General features: G+C 39.3%; 1 protein-coding gene across 1 annotated transcript in view; it reads right to left on the bottom strand.

The window, feature by feature from the left end:
• LOC134004605 (proton myo-inositol cotransporter) overlaps positions 1–12,768 on the bottom strand; it is a 58,913-nt gene extending 46,145 nt beyond the window's left edge. The window contains exons 1-2 of the mRNA XM_062443942.1: positions 12,192–12,768; positions 1,048–1,207 (exon numbers count right to left, since the gene is read on the bottom strand). Of these exons, the coding sequence (XP_062299926.1) occupies positions 1,048–1,207; positions 12,192–12,768 (737 nt within the window). The remainder of the gene's footprint in view (positions 1–1,047; positions 1,208–12,191) is intronic.
• Positions 12,769–18,313: the final 5,545 nt, after the last annotated feature.

Genomic DNA, 18,313 nt, shown 5'->3' with positions numbered 1-18,313 from the left:
TCTGGTGGTTTAGTTCATTAAAATTAAACACTGAAGAATATGTCAAGGCTTAATTTAGATTATTCCACTTGAGATAACCTTAACATTTACATTTAGCATTTAACTTTAACCCTGTAACGTAATGAAATATTACAATCACATAGCCCAGTACCTTGAAAAAATTGTGAATGTCAAGTCATTAGTGCACACACACTCATGGATTAAATAAATGTTAAAAACGTCTTCATGTTGGATGACAAACCAAACTATAGTGTCAATTTCCAATATCCGAATAAATGCACCCAAAACCACTAATACACTGGATTATTTTGTTGAAAGGAAGATTTGCTCTTACTAGCTCTCTGTATCCACTCATGCACACAACCATAGTTCAACACATTATGTCTGGCTGAGAATAAGAAGGTACAAATAAAGGGAGGGAAAAAACTGTGATAATGATCAACTGTTTTTTGTTTTATCTCTTGAGCTAGAAAAAGTGGAGAGGTAAGGAGTAGCATTTTATATACAGTAACTTAGAATTTACCCAGCCATATAAGGCTGTTCTCCTGCTGTGCCGGCAAATACGTCAATCAGGCAACACCCAAACTCTAAAGTCTTTGAAAAGCTATTTTCATGCATGAATCACATCAATCTGGGACTTTCTAAATAATCTCCAACATCGCTGATGGAACCGCAGTTGAAGCAAATCCTTGCAGAAGAAGGACGATTGTTATCTACAGTAACTTCTGAAAAATCTGTAAACCTGCATTCACTGTGACAGCAGGGAAGGATGCAAACAGAAGCAGAAAAGTACCAGATGAAAGAGAAAAGAAGGACAAAGATAGATGTGTTCTGTATCTACTGTACGTACAGTACGGCTGCTTTCAGCAATTCAACCCCTTTCAACCCATGCATGTGTTGACATTTGGAACAAGGGTTTGAGCCAGCCTGACTTTTTCTGGCATTTAATGTGATAAGAACCTAAAGAAAAGACGCTAATGTAATCTATCAGTATATGCCAATCATAAAGGGAGACTCTGTTAAAGGGTGTAAAGGTGTGTGTCTGACCTCCATCCATCACGCTGCAGGTAGCTGAAGGCGCCATCGATGATGCTGGCTGTGAACTGTCCACCGGTGATGAAGAGGGTGTTGACTGTCACCAGCTGACCCCTGAGGTGTGGCGGAGAAGCCTCAGCGATGTACACTGGCACTGTCATAGAAGCAATACCTGCACAGCGGGAGAAAGAGAAAGAAAGAGAGAGGGAGGCAGAGGTGACAGTTAGCAGGAGGTACTGTTAACAAGCTATAAATATATAAGCTGTATCTCATATAGCAGATGTTGTTGCAAAGCTTGCTCTCTAAGGAAAAGCATATGAAAAGAAGTTGGCATCATTTGTTTATAATAAGATATGTCTTGCTTGCATGTTTGAGACAATACCTATAAACTGATGTTGTGTTACAGCTTGTTATAGGCTACTGGTCAAAAAATGTATTATCACTGCTTTACCTTATAACTTCAATAAAGTAATAATACCTCACTGTTTCAAAAGATTCTCACAAATTTGTAGGTATCATGGCAGTTTCAATTACATACTGTAAAATGTAATAAAGAAGTGAAAGATATGGTGCCTTGCATGTGAAGACGTATGAAACATACAAAAAACACATAATCAGTATCATACTCATCTTCTAAGGTGTCATCACTTTGCACAAAATTAGTTTTTCCTTGTGGGATTTAAACTCAAATTTAAAATCTCAAATGCAAAAGTGCTTTACAACTGAATGAGTTTTACATCATTAATTCTAAAAAGGTAAGGTTAGATAAGGGCTCAGGTGACTTTGACCTTTGACCCTGCCATCAACAACAGCAACAATGATGTCTCATTAATGTGAAGTGAACCCAAGAGTCCACTATAGTCCATCCCAGTAATGGGCTCTGCACTACTCTGATCTGGAAAACATACAAACAAACACACACACACATACACATACATTGAACGTGATGCACATATACACTCACATGCACGATCGTGTACTCACATACACACAGAACAAACAGAGTGTGTTTGCAAAGGATGTATCTGACAAGGTGCCATGAGACCGCAGCTTTCTGCAGCTGGCTCCTGATAAGCTCTATTAATAGTCTGCCATTGCTTTCTATATACCCACCCCCCCCCTCTCCCCTCTCCCTTTTCCCTCCCCTCACCTCACCTCCCTTCCCTTCCCTTACTGCCACCACCCTGCCCCCAATGGCCGCCATGACTACGTGGCGACCTGTTGCTATGGAAACCACTTGCTGGGAAATCAGCCGCACTGTCTCCAAGCGGGCACCACTCTGTGGTAGCACTAAGAAGACAAATCGATAACCAAGAGAGAAGAGGATTTCTGTCTTTTTTTCATTTCTTTTGCAAGAGTTCGACAGAAGAGAGTGAGAATGGAGGGGTTTGAGGAAGCACAAAAATCATCAATATTTGTATAGCTCAACATAAAAATCACTTTGATGTTACAAGATACAAGAGAGGGTAAAGAAAAAAAAAAGCTCGTCCAGACTCACACATACTTCTTTCCCACTCAATAAACTAACAGTCCTTGTTCAAAGCCCCGTGGCCAAGTCTTAGTCCAATGTTCAGTGTTCAAGGATCAGAAAAGAGGCACTCATAGTGCAAAAAACCTCGGCCAAGCCTGAACAGTTCTCCAGCCTGCTGCTACACTCAAATTGATCTCTGGGCCATACCCCTTGGAATTGCAGTCTTTATCTTAGTTACGGATTATCATTTGATGGCGGAAATCCGAGATCCAGATCCCCATCAAAATCTAATCAACTGCTCTTTGGCATGTAGCCAGTCTGCTCAGGCCAATTGGATGGAAATCCATTCATACGCTTTTTAGAGATCCTGCTGAAAGACAGACATACAGATAAGAAAGAGAAATATTGACTTTGTATTTTGTAGCCAGTGACTGTAAAAAACTGCATCTTAAGATACTTCTTCATTCACTTAATCATTAAGACATGGTGGTTTCTGCCTGAAGAATACTCTGAAGAATACTCTGTTGCTGCCAAAGCTGTTGGGTCTTAAAACAAAGGCTAAGAAAGGCAAACATGCAGCTACATTGAGTAGGGCTACTGTTAAGTCACATATGTCTATAAATACTATGTTATGTTATGTTTACACTAGCTTTAAAGACCAAGACACATCATTAGAAAGTTGTCACACACTTTTGGACCCCACTGTACATTTGATTGAATATGGAATACAATTGACTTTGGCTTTTAGAAAAGTAGGTAAACTACTACTTCATAGCACAATTAGTCGTCAAAAACTCCACAGGGCACCTTGATGGTATGATCACATTGCACTTTCACATTTCACAGAGCACATTTTGACTTCATAGTAGGAAACACACAGGTGTTACTAATAACATTAACCATGGCTCCATTCTACTCAAGTGTCCCAGTAAGCCATGGTAGTAGTGCGACACTGAGCCAGTATGCACAAAAACTCTAAAACCAAAGTGCTATTGTAAAAGTTTTGTACATATATATTTTTAAAACCAACAGCTCTGGGTCCTATAGGAAAACACTGTAATAGTAGCATTGCATAGCCAGCAGTACAAATGCATGCATATTGTCTCAATAGAGCAGGCGCTAGCTTGACTACTCCTTGTGCCTCACTTGACTGTTGCCTGAGAGATTGTAGCAGCACCTCGTGAGTCTACGTTACTTAAGGTTTGCCTGAATGGACTTTTGCAAAATGTAGGAAATCATATGGTCGGAGTTTGGTTCTTTTTTAAAGAAGAAGGCGGCGAAATCTGATCTGAATTGAATTGAATGAGAGTCAAAGGGAATATTTCCAAGTGTAATGTGACCTTAACTTATGTCTGATTGACATCTTCCTTGTTCTCATGGTAGCTTAGTTGCATCTGTTAGGAAAGGACAACTTGCACCTTGATCATCCTTATCAGCAAGTAAAGTCCAGCTAGTGACCTTATGTTATTCCCAGGTGGCCCTACCCAACTTCAACCTGAGCAGAGATCTAATTTGTCAAAAAATAACTGAAAACACCGTTTGGAGTGTGCGATTCAAATAAACATGCAAAAAAAAATGTATAATAAACAACATGATATAGTGTATCACTGAATGGAGTTTCAATCAAGCATGCATGAAAAGAGATCTTTAATTTTTGAAACCACAATAATCTCTGCATGTCATTATTCAACAGGTAGACACAGCAGTGGGCAGATTTTCCAGTCGAGCAGAGAAAGCAAACACCAAAAGCTGTGAAATCAGCTTTTTACGTCTATCGTCACAGCTGAATTGTATCCGTGTGTGTTTGCAGTGTATGTTTGTATGTGACAGTATGCAGATGCACACACATAGGCAGACATATGCACAGATTTCAGCACATTTAACACAAACAATTCCTGTAATGCCTCGTTCTGTATTCACCTCATATAGCCAGTCCTCTTCCTCCTCTCTGTTCTCTCTGCTAGTTTTCCCTCCATGCTGTTCTGCTTTATCTATCTTAGCCAGCTTGGCACTGTCTGAGCCACACCTGCTGCCAAAGACAGCCCATATGCCTACAAGTGAGATACTACAGCTGATGTTGATATATTTACTGAGTAATGGATCATTTCCATTTCACATCTTGCTACGGGTTGTGATGGGGAAAATATGTTAGAGCCAATTAAAGCTAATACCATTACAGGCCAGTGAAAAGGTCAAATACTGTAGATTTCTCACTTCACTTCATCAACTGTGTAAAAGTAACTTTTTGCCTAGGAGTCCGTTAGTGGCCCGTCATTTAAGGTAGCACTGGCTTTTCAGAAGGAGAATTTATTCTAAGCTGCTAATGTAATCATTTCACTCATTTTTAAACCTATGCCTTCCGAGGATGTTAATTTTGTACACATATTTCCATTATAATCTACAGATCCTGGAAATGCAACTCCAGCAAAGCAACATACATCTGGGTAAGCAGCACAACCCTCCTAAAACTTTCCCTAACAAACAAACTTTACATAAATAACTTCAAAGGCTTGTCTCTGAGGCAAACCGAAAGCCAGCATAGCAATCATGATGCATTCCGGTTGTACTCGGAAGTCGGAATTTCTGAGTTCCCAGTTGGAAATTTGGAAGGAAAAAGTCGGACGAACCTCACCAGCCTCTACCACAAAATCCAAAATGGTAGCCCCATCCATCAACAGTGTAAAAGCACTGTCCAACTTCTATATGTGAACATGTTGGTATGCTGTTTGTATGAGGGAAATATATCATATCAACTGGTATTGCTCTCAATGGTTAACATGGCTAGAACTGGTTTTCTGACTTATAAACTGAAACAATTTGATGTCATTCCCAGCTCCGACTTCCAACTTCCGAAGTAGGCTAAATGGAACGCAGCCTGAGCCCCCTCTGATAGCTAATGTAGCTACCTACATTTCTTGCTAGCTAACCAAACAACTGCCAGTTTATTACTATGGGTGAGGCTTTGGTTGACTGTCGAGAATACAAGAGAAGCTGTAGCAAACAAGAAAAAATGTGTTTGTTTATCATTACTGAAAACGATAGGCGGTTTTTAGTTAGCTAACCAAAAAAGCTAGCTTGGTGAGCGACAAGTTGCCCCTAAGTACAGAGCTCTTTACAGTCAGGGGAAAAAAAGCTAATCCAGGAGGCTAGTTTCTGTGTTTACTTTCAGTCAGACTCAGGAACAAATATTTGAATTCATTTATTTACCTGACTCAAATATGACATCCTGTTAATTCTTACGGAAGTTGCTCAGTGGCGCATGAAGGCAAAAAATTGGCTTCTGGTTATAACAAAATGACCTGGATGTTGCTCACGCATCTGCTTTTTTTTTTAACATTACAAATAGTAAGAAAGGTAACAGCTATGGGACTAAGTCTATTAAGAATTGTATGTAAAAAAAAATAAAATAAAAGTATTAAAAATGTGTGCTTTGTTTAGTTGTATGTCTGTTAAGTAACAGTGTAATGCTTATCACTGTCATGAATCTAAAAGGTAAAATGTTTAAATCCCTTTCTATGTACTACTAAATTTTCATGTGAATGAACTGCTATAGTCAGAGGAAAGGAAAAGTGGATTTAATCTAAGTCACTTTTGTCCTATATCAGTATTGTTTCTTAGAGGACATATCTTGAATTAAATGACAAGTGGAATTATTTTTGAAATGGAGCAATGTCAAGTTTTCATATTCCTCTGAAGATCTCCACTTGAACTGCAGGAAACATAAGCAAAATTACAAGGGTATATTTCTTCTTCTTTCTTGAATGCAAATCTTTTACAAACACAGTGGCACAGTGTTCCCTTTCTCACTAATGAGCTCTCCTTTTAGTAGCAAGGACAGCTCCCAGCACTCCCCTCTTCAGACAAAACACACACAAACACACAGACGAACGCTCTCAAGTCATCGTCTGGTCAGGCTCGGCCTCAAAGCAGCACAGCACACTTAAACAAAGGATCTGTCTGGTCCTGTGAAAGCAGCTTCTAGGCACGCAGTACAAAGCTGAGGACTGATTCATTTGATCAGAGTACGAGAGAAGATACCTCACTGGTCCTTCCATCACTGTGATCTAGTAAAGAGACTGACAGGATATTGTCTTCTACTAAGTAGCTGTTGTGATGGAGGAAGCCAATTAGAGACTAATGGAGGATCCTTAAAAATGCAGTGAGGAAAAGAGAAAAACTACCTCCCAGATAAAGCTGTGTTGACTTTCAAATGAACAATTGGTGTGAGTTGTGATTAAATTCAATGGTAAAAGCAGGAGAGGTGATACCTTTTTATAATTAAATTTAGTAAAGTCTGCATAATTTTCATTTATCACAATTGTGGTGCATTTTAACATGTAATTTCACTTAAGAAATTAGTTTTTTTTATATTTAGGAAATTCTACTTTACATTTTTATAAGGAAAAAAACACAAATGTCAAGCCAATAACAACTCATTTCCTGAACACTTGACATTTGAGAGATGTGACTTTCACATTACATCAACATAAACAAACTCCTCATGAAGTCTTCACTTAGCTTCCAACCTAGTCAGAGCAATAATTGTACTTACGGTAATTATATCAACCAACCAATTAATTAGCAAGCCCCCAGGTAATAATTAAATGTTATCACAAAGTAATTAACAGCGCTATTTTCATCCAGACCCTTCGTGGACTGTTTCCAATGACAAAACAACTTAACATTTGCAACTGCTTGATAATTTAGCCAGAAAACCTGAGTGTACTTCTTTATGACGCACTTGGGTGTCTATGTGAAGGGATGGATTCATCAAAACAAAAGCAAGAAAAACATTTTATGGCTCCTTTTAACCCTTTAAAATCTATCTTTTTTCACTTCTATTTAGTTGTGACAAGGCCGTAACCATATTACCTTAATTTCAATGAAAACACTGCAAAACGTTAATTAAGACACGTAGCAAGCTAACCTTCCTCCAAAACCTTCATTAACATTCATGCAAACATAGTCAGATTGTGAAGACCTCTGTGATCCCTTAATACAAGATACTTTCTGATTGATGTAGTAGAGTTAAATTTCCCTTGCAATTCTGTATTGTGTATCTAAGATAATATCACAACAAAAAACCTCCACCCACTTTCTTTAGGATGTCTGGATGGAGAAATATAATGATGAAGTTCATTAAAACTGTGTTACAGCAGAGAATTTTGCCCTCTTGGTCTTGGTGGAGGAAAACAAAATTTTACGATTGACGAATGAAACATCTTTCAAATATCCTTTGCAGATAGAAAACTTCTCACAGTAATTTGACTATAATTGCTACGTTTCGTAATAAATCCTTGTCAATCATGTCTGATTCAATATCGTCTGTCCGTTCCGACTAGAAATGGTCTGCTCGTAGTGCACAACAGTCTCTGTACCCATGCAAAGGTCAGCTCAACAATAACCGACCAGGAGCTGACAAACCAGGAGTCTTAGGGCTGGAAATACAGGCAGGCAGGGATGGTGGTGTATGGCCTTTCCTGGTTTGACAAACAGCTCCGATGACCTTTTAGGTGAGTTCAATTCAGAAATGCTAAGCAGTTGGCTTTCCTGAGAACCGTCTGTAATGTAAATGCGAGCGTGCATGTGACAGGCCCCGCCGGAATAATTGCATGCAATGAAAAATGTTGCCTTATTAGCGTCTCCAGCAGCTAATTGTGGTGCCAGGATGTGTTTCATTATCTATCATGCCTGGCTCCTGCATGCTTGTGTAATGAAGGTGACTATATGGGATGGTGATGGTGGAGGGGAGGGGATACTTACAATGTAACAGCTGAAATTACCTGGGTGATTAGTTTTTTCCACCATATTAACAATCAAAGCTGGTATGTGTAAATTATCCTCATTTCAATTTGATATGGGAATAGTCGGAATAATTATCCCACCTATTCTTTTATTCTATTTATATTAAAATCTCTGAAAATATTTGATTTTGTCCCTCAGCTTTCATTATTACTGATTTTAAAACAAACAAAGGGCAACACTAGATTGGCAGTGATGTGATTGTTTGTGTTTATACCACAGTACATTTTACGGGCTGGCATTTCAAACTGAAAGTTGATAGTCACTAATCTACATAACAGACTAGCTGTTTATGATGTCCATTAACTATGTGCTCTTCAAAACGACAGCATCAAATTTACACCCAAAAAATGCATATAAAGTAATCACTATAATTTATTTCCTTAATCAAAATCTCACATTTTTAAAAGGAAAAAGCAACAACACGTATTTGTTACTTACAGTAGCTGAATTGAATATTGCTGTCTCTAATACAGTGGTTATGTGTCTTGTTTTTCTGTGTACTTTTTGTAACAGTAAGCAGCAGTAATCAGCTGATGCTGCATCACCAGTGCCAGAAAAAAAAAGTTAAAGCAGGTCTTACGATGATAAAGGGATACTCATGTGATTTTGTATCGTACTATGAAGTTGAATTACTCACAAGAGACAGATTTTTAAAAATGGTCAAAGTTGGAGGAGCAGAGCTCAATATATATCCTGACTTTTGATGTCTAGCATGGGCCAAGCTCTAAAACCACTTGATCCTACACTTCCCATAATGAATCTTAATGAGGTCTCTTCATTAGACTCTCCCTGTCTGTTACATAACCAGATCTTTTAAACTGCAAGTCCTCAGTTTGTAACACAGGCTTTTTGTTTAAAGTGTGTAGTCTCCAAGCCCAACACTAATAACTCTCTTGACATCACTATATTATAGTTACTTATTTACATGACAAAGCTGCTACAGAGCTACTGAAGACATAATACTACTGCTTTCACAGGCTGAGATAAACAAGTAAACTAATTAAATAAAAAGAAATTCCCTTAGAGAATATTGTGTAAAAAATGTTGCAGCTTCTATGATTCTGAACATCTAATATTTTCCTTCATGTCCTTTGTGTGCAAATTTAGAATATGCCTCAAAACAAGTGGATGGAAAGTGAAAGAGGGCATGATGGTTGGGATTCAAGGGTCAGGCAGGTTACTCAATATCATACATTCCCCTTATCATCTCCACCAGGTGTGTGTGTATCTGTCCGCAGCTGATCTCACATCCTACTTGACCCATCAGCCTATTATTTTTGTACACCTTTTTTACTGTATGCTCAAAGACCTCTGATGAACCTATTTTATACCAACATTGATTACTGACTCCTCACTCCTCTGGACCGGCCAGTAGGGGCCACTCGTGATCAAGAACTGCAGCAAAGGGCATTTTCTGCACCAGGCTAGGCTGAAAACAAGTCTGTTGCAGGCCACATTTTTGACTTTATCATGGCTCAAAAACCAACATCCATAGAAAGTTTGGTCTCATCTTGAAGCAGAGAATCCGCAGATCAATTCCATACCTGATATATAATGATCCGCTAACATTAGATGTGATACAAGATGATAAACCCCTGTTTTTGTTAGCTTCACCACAATGTAATGGAGCTGGGAAGGACAACTGACAATTTGTTTGGGAGGTGAGAGGAAGGGAGGGACGTATCATACCATTTATCGTTACCTCATTAAGGTTATCCAGTTAGATGAATCCAGGAAGACACTCAGTTACAATACTATTACACTTAACTATGCTTCTTAAAGAAAACTAAGACAACACATGCCTCCAGACACACCTGGCAGACATCTGCACTCTACTGGGCACACTCTTCTACTTTCAATCAGCTAAAGTGATTGCAGTTTCTCTACCCGACATCAAGCTCGTTTTAGTCAAACTAATTAAATAAAGAAAACAAGTTCAGAGACTAAAGACAGAACAAGAAAGATAAGAGAAAAGAGAGCAGCCAGAACTGTCATCTTTACCCAACTTAGCCTTTTCTTACAAACTGAAGTAGCAAGAAAATGCTAATATGAGTTTTATGATGTCTGCATACAAAGTATCTGAGGATATTAAGGCCAATTTTCCTTTCTTCTGCCTTTGTCAATCACTGAATTGGTTCATTCTTGTCTAGAAAGAAAATCATCCTACAGACTGGTAAATAGATATCACTTATCACAAGAAGCTTTAATTTAGTTTGGCCAAAGTTTCATATTCTTTAAAATCAAGTCACATTTTAAACTCTTTCATCCAGGACGTCTTACACTGGATGTCTTTCAGAACTAAAACAAAAATCCCCACTGCACACAACATGCATTGCTAAATGATTATGAAACATGCAAATTAGGTGTAGACAGAACTATTCCCAGTATCCTGCTTTAAATGATTATGTCCTGCTTTTTCTCAGCCAGCAGCGATGCCCTCACCACCTTCCCACCTGGTGGAAAATTAACTACAGTGCCAGAAACACATTAAGACAATGAACATTCATCACATGGACATCCCTGAAGCCAGATAAACAAATATATGCTCATTATAGTATGTTTAGTATATATATATCACACAATAATAGTCAAAATGACAGTTGTTTATCACAGAAAGTATTAGAAACGGTGCTAAAAGGAGGGAAATCTAGATTCAAACATCAATTATAAAGGGCTTAGGAAGTAAACAAAGATCTCCTCACTAGATGTGTATTAAATAAATGAAGCTTCTTCTCCTATCCCAGTGGTATAAGGACAGGAAATGGTCTGCAATTCCTCCATGTGACATCGATTAGAGTGCTTCCTACTCTCAAAGGTGGCAGAAGACAAGTGCCATCAACGTGGCGCTCACAAAGCCAGTTTTAACCGCCTTTTCCACAGAGCTTGTGACTCATGAGTAACAGCAGCCACTATGAATAATTTGGGGTACAGAGAATTCTGATCAAAAGGCGGGATGCATGTAAAAGCACGCAGTGAGCGGATGGAGGAACAGAGAGAGAGGGGAGAGTGATTAAATTTCAGAGAAAGCAATGGAATGAAAAATGTTCATGTAGGGAAGGAAGTAGTAGATATGGGGAAATGCAAAAGTGTGTTCGCAGGAGAGGAAGCAGGGATTAGGGCAGACAGACAGCCAATCAGATAAATGTAACTCTGACATCAGTGTCTATTGGGGGCGACCTCATTGACAGCCTGCTTTGTATTCATCTTAGCTTCCTTTGGGTGTGCTGAGATCACATCTGCCTCTTATTTATCATTCAGAATGTGTTTTTTTCCTTTATCACTTAAATGCTACCCGACCAAACCTAATAATAATCGTAATGTAAAATAATGATAACGATAAAGACTGCAAGTTGTTCTGATTTAACAAGCAGAGGGCCAAGCTGTGTAATTAGAAGCTGTGAGTAATTGCAAACACCAGGCTTGGGGGAGAGGGGTGGGGGATAAAGAGTCAGCAACAAACCAAACCCATTCAATGTTGGGACAAAATAGGCAATAATGGGCACTTAAACTGATTTTGACCTCTGAACTCTCTGATGGAAAGCAAGTGCACGGGAAATGTCCGAGTAGAAATCAATAAAGTATCACCATTATCATTAGTGCTGACACTGGGGTGAGATGCTTTCACTGGATTCCAATTAAGAGCAACTTATCTTTTATGGGTTTAATGTAATTAAGTCTTTTAAAATGTGATTCCAAACTCATGTCAGTGCTTAAACCAGTAACTTTTTTTTACTTGCTTTCCCACAAATAAGATGTAAAACTCTTAATACTCATGTGTAGGATTGATATTGTGCAATGTGTACTCTGTTAGTGGAAAAACCGCTCCAACAAGCATCTATCATCACAGACTGAAGGGGCACAGCTGAACACATGGTCTTACCAAGCCCCACTCCAACGATGATTCTCCCCGCCAGGAGCACCTCTTTGCCGGGGGCGGTGCTCAGTACGATCCCCCCGACGGCGAAGATGAAGCTGGCCAACAGTATGCACACTCTGCGCCCGAACAGCCCGTTGAGGAAGCCGCCCAGCAGGGCAGAGAGGGCGGCCGCGGCCACAGTACTTGATATGAGCACCTCCTGCCACAGTGCGCTCAGCTCCAGCTCCTTCTTCAACAGGAGCATCGCCCCAGAGATCACCCCGGTGTCGTAGCCGAACAAGAAGCCCCCCAGGGCGGAGAAGGCTGCCAGCACGTAGACGAACCCGGGCGTGACATCCTGCTGGAACTGCTTGCGGGCAGCCCTCTCCAGATCCCCGGTGGTGCTGGTGGTGGTGGAGGAGGAGGCGGCTGCCGGGGCGCCGGAAGCCCCGGCGGATGCGCCCTGGCTGCTGATGCTGGCGCTGGACGGAGCTCTGATGAGACTCCTCTCTCCTCCATCGTTCACTTTCTTCCACCGTTCCCCCATCAGGTTGCTCATACTACGCAGGTTATAGTCATGGTCGACCTGCTTTCGCGACATATGGGTAACGCAACACAGGACAGGGCTGCTGAGTTGTATCTGGTGCTTCCAAACAAAAACAAAAAAAAAAAGAAAAGAAAACAAAAACACACTTACCCTCCTAAATAATCAACCCCTCCCCTCAGTTTGGAGTTGGAGTTAGAATCGTGCCGGTTATCAAAAACCACTCCCAAACAAAAGCGCTGGTTGCTGAGTAAAGTTGCTCCCCAGCCTTGTGTTGACAGTCAGTGCATCACATCCCTGTGGTCCTGATGGGAGAGTTGAGGAAGAGTGGGGAGGAAAGGTGAGACAGGAGGAGTGGAGTGGAGTGGGTCGTCACTAACAGCGTCGGCATGACGCAAAGAAATATTATTTAGAAAGTGTGATGCTGGGGTGCAGAGTGGATCATTCATATGATGAAGATTTATTCTGCAACAATTCAATTCAATCATGAAAAGTGTCTCAATGGATAACGGAAGTGGACATAGAAAACCACCATAAATATTAGGACAGTAGTGATTTTCATCTTGTTTATCAGCTCATTATGTGTGAAAAGGGTGAGGATTTTTCATTTATGGGCTTCAAGCTTAATGTAGATGTTAAAACACTAATAAAAGAAAATGTAAGCTATAGATATAGATACCTAAAGCCTATATGGAGTAATAAATGTACACTTTCTATAGGCTGTATATCATCATGTTTCACTTTCATCAGGCTGCCTCTGGCATAATAGGCAAATGACTGCCCCCTGCAGGACTCACTCTAGTATTACTGGTCCATGTTTCTGTTGGACAGGAATCAGTGAACCCAAACACAGACAGTATTTTACCATTATGTAGAGTCAGGGGACATCACACACTCAGACAGCCATACTGGAGGTCATATGTTGGTCAACAGTGCCTCTGAACCTGTGATATACGTTCTAAACATAGAAGATCATCATCTCGTAAGAACTAAATATTTCAGTGCTTTTTGGGTTTTTTTTACCGTATTGATAGTTTCACAGCTGTTTTTACCTCCATTTTGCTATGCATACATAAATTATTCTTAGGATCAAAGGCAAGTACTGAGTCATTGTAATTTCGATTTACTGAGGTAAGTTACACCCACAACATCAGCAGTGAAATTAGGGGAATTAGAGAATTGTGAAAATGATCATCACTATATAATTTCCAAAAGTCAATGATTATGTCTTCAAATAGCTTGTTTTGCCCAACCAACACCCTACAATCTAAAGATAGTGAGTTTACTATCAAATAGGACAAAAGAGAAAAGGGGCATAGCCTCCAAACTGGAATGTGAATGTGGTACGTGTGGCATTTTTGCTTGAAAAACAATTAATCATCAAAGTCCACCTCCCTGTGAAAAGCCTTGGCTCTGCTTCACACACTCTGCCTTTATTGCTGCCAACCCTTTCCATTATTGATTAAGCTTAAAACACAGAAGTCATCTCTGTGAACACCCTGCATGGCTGCAGCCTGGGGAAATGACATGGTTGTAAATGCATTCATGTGTGGAGTGGATCAATATGTGGACAGTGGTGTAACACAAAATGGAGAACAACCTTATAATGGTCCATGATTGAGTCCATTAAAGAGGGAGGGCAATAATGGCAAAAGGTTCGTGTACACACAGGAGCCGATGTGGTTTCAGGGTGAAAACCCATCTCGTTTTCGTAGGAAAATTAACCTTGTGACTCAAACTGATTTAGCCTTGATACTTGCAGAGCCTTAGAGTGGCCATGCCCATCAGTCAGTCTGTCAATCTGTCAAACACTGTGAACCATAGCAAGATAGCTTGGCAACTACAGGTTACAGTACCTACAATTTTATATGGATCATAGCAAACAATTTGGTAACCTGACCACTGTATTTTGGTCCATAATAAAATAAAGCTAATGGATGCGTTTCAATATAATTTGCTCTTACCATTCATAATATATAGAGGATGATGCTTAATGCTGTGGGTGACCCCTGACCTTTCCACTAGCACCATCAGATTAAGGTCTCATCTATAGCTGTTTTTCAGAAGCATTTTTTAATGTTTTTGTAGATATTAACTGTATTTAGTTACTCATTTTTTAATCGCTGTTGTGACAACTGTTCCACTGTGTTTTAGTCTGGTTGATCTTGTGAAGAATATACAGTAGCTTAGAACCATAAAGCATCTTTTTACGGCAAAGCAAACAATTCACCTTCAAAATGGAATAAAATGCCATTTGAGAAGGAACCAGTGTACATGCTGAAGCTAGCTCAGGAGTTTTTACCAATGTGGGATGTCTGGTCTGCATACAGAGACTGGATTGGTATTTGCAAAACTCTACTAAAGGTTTAACTATGAAACAATATAAACAATATTGACTCAACCAAAGTCTTCATGATAACACAAATATTAATACAATACTGTTCCATAATTGACCACTGAGTGAGCAACCTAAGATGAATATCGAAGTAATGGGCCCTGCCCTGAGCAAAGAGTTCAAATGTGTTTCCTCATCGATCTGTATCAAGACAAAGGCTTCCACTGTGTTCCTGATTGATCCAGCTGGTGTATACTGGAAAGGAAAGGAAGAAAATCCTCAGGTGGTGAAGTCACAATAGTTCATTTTTCTTTGGCTGTTTATCCCAGTAAAATGGAGTAATTTCCTCCTTTGACCAAGCCTCTATAATTAAGCTTAATCTGTGAAATTATACCGTTAACACTTATACCATTATAAAATGAGTCTGGCTAGCTGAAGTACAACATTACAGGAAGAAAGCAGAAATTCAAGGGAACCCTACCTCTGCCTTTGTGTAAACCATCCCCGAAAACAAGAGAGTAGGCAAGTCATAGAGATAAGGACAGGTCAGCAATCTGTGTAGAGGATAAAAGCACTGATGTGACAACCAAGGGCGCCATGCAGTACATATAATGAGGGGGCACAGTTGCATAATGTTCACACCAAACCAAGTTGGTACCAATCTGCTTTGGCGTCTGTCATGATTGTGCATCTCCCTGACCTGCTGCCACTCACAGCTGGCTCTTTCTCTGTGTGTTTGTGTATGACTGTGTGAGTGGACACAGGTGTGCTGGAGTCAGAGCACAGCCACACCAGCTGCACTTCATCTCAATATCAAGATCTCCTCAAATACTCAGCTCTGCCAATCCCACTCTGCCAGTTTGTAGCTTAGCCAGTCAGTCTATATTTCAAGCCATTTTTTCATGCATTACCAGATTTTCCTGCTGTTGCCTTTTTTCCATGGCCTAACCCTGGCTCATGTTTGACAATATCTAGATGATTGTGTTTTTGCAGTACTAACACTTTACACCACAACCCACTATCAGTTATAGTCAAAACCACTGATGCTATAGTCACTTTAGGCTAAATAGGGAAATAGGAACAAATTCACAGAAGTCACACATGTTTAATGGCATGAGTTGAGATTAATTACTTATATTTCACACTGCAGTAAACACATCCTCAAAACTTCCACAACTGTGGGGGGACTGTTACCAGCATGAAGAGTTAAATACGAATAAAAACTGAAATGCAACTTTCGACTATATACTATTAATATCAATACAATTTACATTGAGGTGAGCCAATTTCATGCTCTAGTATTGTACATGCTGACATGGCTTACTGGAGCACTTAATGAAGCGCTAATTTATGTTATTAATTGTGCTTTTTCTCCTTGTACAAGTCAAAAATACTATAGGCTACTACTGACATTGGTTTGGTATCAATGTTGAAGCTGTACTGCTATTGAATTACCAAATAATCAAATCACTATGAGTGATGGATGACGAATGGAGATGGATGGATGGAGAATCTGAGTATTATGACCCGATTCTGCATAACTTTAGCTTATTGTTTTGGTGTTGTAAAGCTTCTTTTTTTTTAGCAAAGAAAGCTTTAATAAACCCATTATATACTACTTGCCCATCACCAAACAGCAGACAAACAAAGTTAGCAACTCGTTTAGCTGGTGAAGAAAGTTGAGAAGCTAGCAGCTAACAGACCCAGAGATTTTTGACAGGAGTTGGAGGCCAAACTAGAGTGAAAAGGAGAGGATATATTGGACTTAAATTTGATGGTGGCCAGAAATATGACAAAAAGAATCATAATGTTGCTCTATGTCTGCTGAATGGATAAATAGTCAGTTTTTTGCTAACACGTTAGCGGTAGCCTTTTAAAGCACCATTATGTCAATAGTGTGTGTATGTTACCTTGTTTTTTAGCTCTGCCTAACAATACAAAAACAATGAAAAAAATAAATAATAAAAAAATAATATTAATTCATGTAGCTTTAGCAAAATGTAAAAGCTTTTGTTCAAAATTAAAGTTTCTTTCTACCTTAAAAAGTAACATATGTTGAAATAAACTCTGCAATGAGGAAGCATAATGTGTGTTTGTTCTGAGGGCACAAAGCTGTGTGTTTGCTTTGCAGGAGGCAGTTGCTGTGAAGAAAGATTAACAGCAGTGACGAGGGCACAGAACGGAAAGTTTAAGAAATTTGTCAAGAATGGCCCACGCTTGGATACACAACTCTTCATGGCAGGCAGAGAGAGTTATTGCATTTAGAAAGACATTAATCAATATACACCATTACAAAAACAAACAAACAAACATGTAATGATAGATTAAGCTTTAAAAAATTAGCATCATTCAAATCATCAAATAACGTTAATCTTTTTATATATATACAATTTTATAACCAAAATTAACTGGCATTTGCAGACATTATTGCAACACCAATTATAGATCTGTGCAGTGAAACTCCTCCGTACTAAACTGACTGAGGGCTTTAATCAGAATGTGTGATATCTCGATTGACAGGTGGAACATGCTGGGTTAGGGGTAAAGATCTCAGGTGTAATGTAGCTTGCTGAACTGTCGGTAAACCACTTAATCTCTTTAACACCTCAGTGGCTTAAGATAAAAAGCATTGACTCAGTTAGCATCTCTGAATATAACCTTTACACGACAACAAATCTGAATAGCTACAGAACATATCTTTATATACCGTGGGGTACTTTCCCTCAGTTCTCAAACAATAAAATACCTAACTACATCCTGGTTCATGTAACCTGGACATTTACCTAGCCTCATTTATCACTTTCTCATTGCTCAGTTTGTCCTCTATTAACTTTAAGGGTATTGTCTGACTAACCAGTGTTTGCTAAAACGTAAGCATCCCCTTTTGTTCCTAATGCAAGACTTAATATTTTATCTATTAGGGGTGAGGTTGGTGACACTCATTGTCTTTCTCCCATTGTTTACCTTACTCTGTTTTGAGGAAGGAATGAAATAAGTAAACCGCTCCCAAACAAAACCTTTTAGAAACTGTTTTACCAGGAAATGTGAAATTTAAAGAGATTAAGAGAATATACTCAAGTTTCAAACTTTCCTTTATGAGCTGCTTTGTGCGTCAATCAATTCATGAGTGATTCTTTGCTTTTTCTGAGCTGTTTCCTGATCACACACACTCACACGATTTCTCACAGAAGAGGGAGGGACCACTATTGTACCCTGAAAGAGATTTTCTTTTAATATTAAAATTTCCTGTTTCAAATTGTGTGTATG

This window comes from Scomber scombrus, chromosome 22, assembly GCF_963691925.1.
Source record: "Scomber scombrus chromosome 22, fScoSco1.1, whole genome shotgun sequence".
In the NCBI taxonomy this organism is placed as follows: domain Eukaryota; kingdom Metazoa; phylum Chordata; class Actinopteri; order Scombriformes; family Scombridae; genus Scomber; species Scomber scombrus.
This window is presented reverse-complemented; position numbering and strand designations above follow the sequence as displayed.